This window comes from Phocoena sinus, chromosome 8, assembly GCF_008692025.1.
Source record: "Phocoena sinus isolate mPhoSin1 chromosome 8, mPhoSin1.pri, whole genome shotgun sequence".
Lineage (NCBI taxonomy): Eukaryota > Metazoa > Chordata > Mammalia > Artiodactyla > Phocoenidae > Phocoena > Phocoena sinus.
The window spans coordinates 9,737,106-9,743,838 of NC_045770.1; the positions used below are offsets into that span (position 1 = coordinate 9,737,106).

Here is a 6,733-nt window from a genome sequence, read left to right on the forward strand (position 1 = left end):
CGTATAAGACATAATAATAATAGACACCCCAAAACTTAGTGTCTTAAAACAAGAGCAACCATTTTTTTTGGCTCATGACTGTAATTTATGCAGGTCAGCAGGGACAACTTGTCTCTGCTACCATAGTGTTGCCTGGGCAGCTTGACTGGGACTAGAGGATCTACAACAGTTTTGCTCACGTCTCACGGCCGAGCTGGGGCAACTGGAATGGAATGGCTTGCGGCTGGCAGGGTCTCTCTCAAGCAGAGTGACTGGACTTCTTTACATGCAGGCTGGCTTTAAAGAGAAAAAACAAAAACAAAAACAGAAGCTCCAAGACCTCTTAAGTCTTACACCCAGAAAGTCATACAATGTCACTTCTGCCAGAATCTATTGGTCAAAGCAAGTGATGAAAGCAGCCCAGAATTCAGGGGAGCGGGGAAAAAATCCATCTCCCGATGGGAGGGGTATCAAAGTCACATTCCAAAGAACAGGAAGGACTGGAGGGGTTATTCTGGTCATCTTTAGGGATAATTTACCACAGTGAGTTTTATGTCCATCTGTTTTCTCCAATAGATTATCTTCCTAAGGTCAAATCCTTGTTTGTATTAATTTTACGTTTCTCACAGTACCTAGCATAGTAATAGCTAATGCATAGAAAATACACTAACTGGAAATGAAATTTCCATTCCCCCAATAAGAATTTTATTTTAGTGTTGTCCCTTGCATTCTAAAAATTATAGGTCATAAAATGTCAGAGCTGGTAGGAAATTAAATGATCTAGTCCCATACCCCTCATCAATAAATGTGGAGAAATTGGGGCCAGATGGGTGAAGCAACTTGACCAAGGACTCATAGCTGGAGTTGGACCCTAACACTCCCTCACCTCACAATTATGCCACGTTTCCTACCACATGTGCACTGAGCGAAAATTCCAATATGAAGAAAGGGTGACGGAGAGGGAGTAAAGCAGAGGGGTCGTGGAGTCAAATTCTCAGAACGAACCTTGAATCGGAGGACACCAGTCAGCAGAGGGTGGGCAGGCTTGACCTCACAGGCTGAATGTGTTTTGTTTGGTTCACATGGCGTTTTGTTTTTTTTTTAATTTGAAGAAGTTGCCGACCTCAAAAAAAAAAGTTCATATCAAAATCCAGATTATCAGCTTCTCTTGAAAACAGCTGGGCCATCTAGCCACACTGGGCCTGCCTTCAAGCCTGACAACCATTGGCTGGAGCCATGCGCTGGGGTTTCCAGAGTCCTTGGTTTGGGGCAAGCTCAGCGTTCTTCCCTCATTTTTGTTAGCTGCTTGGCCAACATGTAGGTATGTGAGTGTGTGACTCCTGCCTTAAATGAAGGCATTGGAAAATTATACAGACATCTTTTTTTCTTTTTTTGCGGTACGCGGGCCTCTCACTGTTGTGGCCTCTCCCATTGCGGAGCACAGGCTCCGGACGCGCAGGCTCAGCGGCCATGGCTCACGGGCCCAGCCGCTTCGCGGCATGTGGGATCTTCCCGGACCGGGGCACGAACCCGCGTGCCCTGCATCAGCAGGCAGACTCTCAACCACTGCGCCACCAGGGAAGCCCCCAGGCATCTTTTTTTGTGGCAACTATCTGCCTGCATGTTCCATCTCCCTACGAAGTATAAGCCCCTAAGAGCACTTGCCATGTCTTAGAAAACTTTGAAAGAAGTAATATTTGTTTAGCATTTTATACCTTCCAAAGAGCATTTCTGTACATGATCACATAGAATACTCAGTAACTTAGTGATGTAGGTCTTATTGTAACTGAAAGTGGGGTCCGGCTGCTCGCGGCCCAAGAGCCATTAAAGAGGCAAGGTTGGTGGAAAGGAAAGTTTGCTTTATTTCAGAGGCCGGCAACCGGCGGGAGGGCAGACGCCTGTCCAGGGTCGACCCTCCCCCCCGCCCCCCATTGACAATCAGGGGGCAAGAGCTTTTATAGACGGAGGGAGGGGGCTACATGCAGAAACAGCACAGTCAGCTCCGACAGTCATCTTGAAATTGGTCATCGGTGGTCTGACCAGTGTCATCTTGATTGTTTTAAGTACAATTAATCTTCAGTTCCAGGGTTGCTTTGTTCCCACTTCCTTGAGGCCAATTCTCAGAATTGTGGCTGTTTATGTCATGGCTACAGCCTGGTCATCATGTAGTAACTTCTTCCAACTGACGGGGGTTTCAGTATCTATAAGACAGCTCACAGGGTGTGGCTCAGAATCTTATCTATAGCCCTTGAGGAGGAACTAAATGTCCTTGACTTTGCTTAATGACTGAAATATTATTATTTGGTCTCCTTTGACTGTTTTCCTTTGTTTCTGCATTTTCTCGCTTCTCTGATTAAACTTATTCTTTGGCTAAAGGTTTTCTACAGACAAAAGGCAGGCTGAGGACATGGTGGGGGACCACAGAGTCCTGCTCCATTTCATTATTAATCTAATTATGAATCCAATTTACTTAAAAAAATTTTTTTTCCTATCAGAGGAGAAAACAGAATCAGAAAGGCTATGATTTGCCAAAGATCAGCCAGCCATTGAATGTGGAGGTGGGTGTGGAGGGCTCCCGCTGTTTGGGGCTGCCCGGTATCTGTTTTCCTTTCTTCTGGATGTAACAACTTAATTTTCCTTTGGGGAACTATTCCTTTTCCTCACAGCCCTTGAGTTTGGGTGAGGCTGACCCCATGGGAGTGCAACTAAGTCCTGTCCAATAAGAGTTCCGATTATCCCTAACCTCAGTGATTGGTTTAGATGTGAACATGTGACCCAAGCTGGGCCAATCAGAGCTAATCAGTACCAGTCCTAGGACTTTTGCTGGAACTCTTTTTTCTTGATTGCTCCCAGTTAAGACCAGCCTCCCCATTCTTCAGACTTCTGTGGGCAAGTGACGTGGGAGTCCTAGGAGCTCCCCAGCTCTGCAAAATACCACCCTACCCCTGCCCTCCAGAACGCTGCTGACAGGAGTAACATGGGCTCTGAACTCTGTCTGCTCCTAGAAGGACCTCCTGCTTCTCACCTCCCTCCCTTTCAGTCCTCGCTGACCCACCACCACTCTCTGCCTTGAGACCACCAACACTTATCTCAACACATTCATTATCTGCTTATATCAGTCTCCCCAGAAGTGCAGGACACCCAGGTCACCCCATATTCCCAGGATGCTAATCCTCATACTGCTTTATAAGCAATGAGGCACACACACCACCACCACCCCCACCCCGCAATCCCTTTCCCTGTGTTTTTAGTTTCCGTACAATTTGCATTCTGAACATCCACAGTTACTTATTTTTTTTCTTCCCCAACTTTATAAAGATGTAATGGACTCAAAACAATGTGCAAGTTTAAAGTGCAGAGTGTTTATTTGATACACACATATTGCAAAGTGATTACCACCACAGCTTAGCTAACACCTGCATCACATCCCACAATTACCATTTCTTTTTTGTGGTGAGACTAAGATTTATTCTTAGAGAAGTTACTTGTTTCCTTTATGTCTGTTTCTCCCCCGCTAGAATGCAAGCCTTATGAGGAAAGGGACCATTCCTGTTTGATACACTGCCATGTATTCCCAGTACTTAGAACAGTGTGTAGGCTAAGGGGGGTTCGGTAATATTGAATTAATGAATAAATATGCCCAGGCTGTTTTGATGGGGATAAGCCCACTTGAGAAAGAAAGCAATAGAGAAGAAAGCAGATGCATGAGGAGGGAAGAAAAATATTCCTGCATTTTAAAAACCTTGTCTTAGTCAGCTTGGGCTGCTATAACAAAACACTATAGACTGGGTGGCTTAAACCACAGAAATCTCTTTGCTCACAGCTCTTGAGGCTGAAAGTCCAAGATCAAGTACCAGCATGGTTGAGCTCTGGTAAGGCTCTCCTCCTGGCTTGCAGATGGCCTCCTTCTCACTGTGTCCTCACAGGGCCTCTCCTCGATGTGTAAGTGTGTGTGTGTGTGTGTGTGTGTGTGTGTGTGTGTGTGTGTGTGTGTAGAGTGCTCTCTCTTCCTCTTCCTAGAAGCCGCCAATCCTATCAGATTAGGTCTCCACCCTTATGAGCTTATTTAACCCTAAGTACCTCCTAACAGTCCCATTTCCAAATACAGTCACATTGGATATCAGGGCTTCATTGTATGAATTTTGGGAAGGACACAATTCAGTCCATAGCACCCTGACCCCAGATGTGCCTTAAACTTTTCAGTGACGTGAAGCGATAATTTCTTCTGCTTATTTTCTGCCTTAAACCGGATTGAGTTTGGTTTCTTAAAAACCAAATTTAAAGAAGCCTAACCACTCCCCAACAAAAAAGACAAACAACCCAATTTGAAAAATGGGCTAAGCGTGGTCCAGTGGGTAAGACTCTGCACTCCCAATGCAGGGGGTCCAGGTTCAATCCCTGGTCAGGGAACTAGATCCTGCATGCATGCTACAACTGAGTCCACACACCGCAACTAAGAAGTCCGCATGCTGCAACTAAAAGATCCCATATGCTGCAACTAAGACCTGGCACAGCCTAAAATAAATAAATAAATAATTTTTAAAATGTTTTTTTAAAATGGGCTAAGAATGGAAGAGACAGTTCTCCAAAGAAGATATACAAATGGCCCATAAGCACACAGCATGACTAGTCATGGAGAAATGCAAATCAAAACCACAGTGAGATACTACTTCATTTCTATTAGGATGGCTAATATCCACACCCAAAAATGTTCTCATTGTAGTAACATTGTTGACCAGGTTGTACAGAAGTGGGAACACTTGTGCATTGCTGGTGGGAATATTAAATAGTGCAGCTGCTGTGAAGACGGTATGATAATTCCTCCAAAAGTTAAACACAGAACTGCCATATGATCCAGCCGTTCTACTTCCAGGTGTACAGCCAAAAGAAATGAAAGCAGGACCCCAAATGGATATTCGTACACCAATGTGCATATCAGCATTACTCGCAAGGGCCAAAAGGTGAAAATAATGCACGTGTCCATTAACAGATGAATGGATAGGGACTTCCCTGGCGGTCCAGTGATTAGGACTCAGCGCTTTCACTGCGGTGGCCCCGGGTGCAATCCCTGGTTGGGAAACTAAAATTCTGCAAGCTGCGCGGCTCGGCCAAAAAAACCCCAAACAGATGAATAAATAAACAAAATGTGCTATATACATGCCAAAGCCAGTGTTAAGATCAATCCCAAGAACTATACCGATAATGAATTGGAAAACATCACAAGGAGGTTCACCTTGGAGCTGGCAAAGAAGGACTTTATTGGTCCTGGCATTGATGTACCTGCCCCAGACATGAGCACGGGCGAGCGGGAGGTGTCCTGGATTGCTGACGCCTATGCTAGCACCATAGGGCACTATGACATTGATGCCCATGCCTGTGTTACCGGTAAGCCCATCAGACAGGGTGGAATCCACGGACGGATCTTTGCTGCTGGTCATTCCATGGGATTGAAAACTTCATCAATGAGGCTTCTTACATGAGTATTTTAGGAATGACACCAGGATTTGGAGATAAAACATTTGTCGTTCAGGGATTTGGTAATGTGGGCCTGCCCTGTATGAGATATTTACATCATTTTGGTGCTAAATGTGTTGGTGTTGGTGAATCTGATGGGAGCATATGGAATCCAGATGGTATTGACCCAAAGGAGCTGGAAGACTTCAAATTGCAACATGGAACAATCCTGGGCTTCCCCAAAGCAAAGATCTATGAAGGGAGCATCTTGGAGGTGGACTGTGACATATTGATCCTTGCTGCCAGCGAGAAGCAGCTGACCAAGTCCAATACACCCAGAGTCAAAGCCAAGATCATTGCTGAAGGCGCCAACGACCAACAACTCCAGAAGCTGGTAAGATCTTCCTAGAGAGGAACGTCATGGTTATTCCAGATCTCTACTTGACTGCTGGAGGAGTGACAGTATCTTACTTTGAGTGGCTGAAGAATCTAAATCATGTCCGCTATGGCCGTCAGACCTTCAAATATGAAAGGGGTTCTAACTATCACTTGCTCGTGTCTGTTCAAGAGAGTCTGGAAAGGAAATTTGGAAAGCACGGTGGAACTATTCCCATTGTACCCACAGCACAGTTCCAAGACAGGATATCGGGTGCCTCTGAGAAAGACGTCGTGCACTCTGGCTTAGCTTACACCAGGGAGCGCTCTGCCAGGCAAATCATGCGCACGGCCATGAGGTATAACCTAGGCTTGGACCCAAGGACAGCTGCCTATGTCAACGCCATCGAGAAAGTCTTCAAAACTGGTGTGACCTTCACATAGACGGGATGGGACTGCGGCTGACTGCTTCACTACCCTCCTCACCTCTTCATCCGCAGACCTATCACAAGTTTACATGTAACCACAGAAATCTCTCTCTCATGACTTAATAGATAATGGACACCATCCTCAACAAGTCAATCCAAATCAGCCCCTTAAGAAAAGAAGTTAGGGGATCATATATAAGCTAATAGGTGATAGTAGAAATTAGCTATGCCAGAGAGCCATTTGGGCATTTTGCCTTTAAATAAAGTCTTTTCCCTCTGCCTGTGCTGCCTTGTTCCATGACCGTTTCCCAACACAGTCAGCTGTAGCCCTGGGAAAGCACCTTTTGTCCGAGAGCAGTCAATCCCGTGCCACTTCAGCTCGGGATAGATCCATCAGGTGCTCTGACACATTTAAGAAGCAGGTATATGGCATTTTCAGGAAGTAGCATGGTCCTCAAGTGAGTTATTGGTATTTTACATCAGCAAAATAACTCAGC

At 45.4% G+C, this 6,733-nt stretch overlaps 1 protein-coding gene across 1 annotated transcript; it reads left to right on the forward strand.

The window, feature by feature from the left end:
- Window positions 1-5,123: 5,123 nt before the first annotated feature.
- On the forward strand, window positions 5,124-6,252 carry LOC116757690 (glutamate dehydrogenase 1, mitochondrial-like). The gene is given in 3 exon segments (XM_032639749.1): window positions 5,124-5,412; window positions 5,415-5,804; window positions 5,807-6,252. Coding segments are annotated over 3 exon segments (1,125 nt in total).
- The last annotated feature ends 481 nt before the right edge of the window (window positions 6,253-6,733 follow it).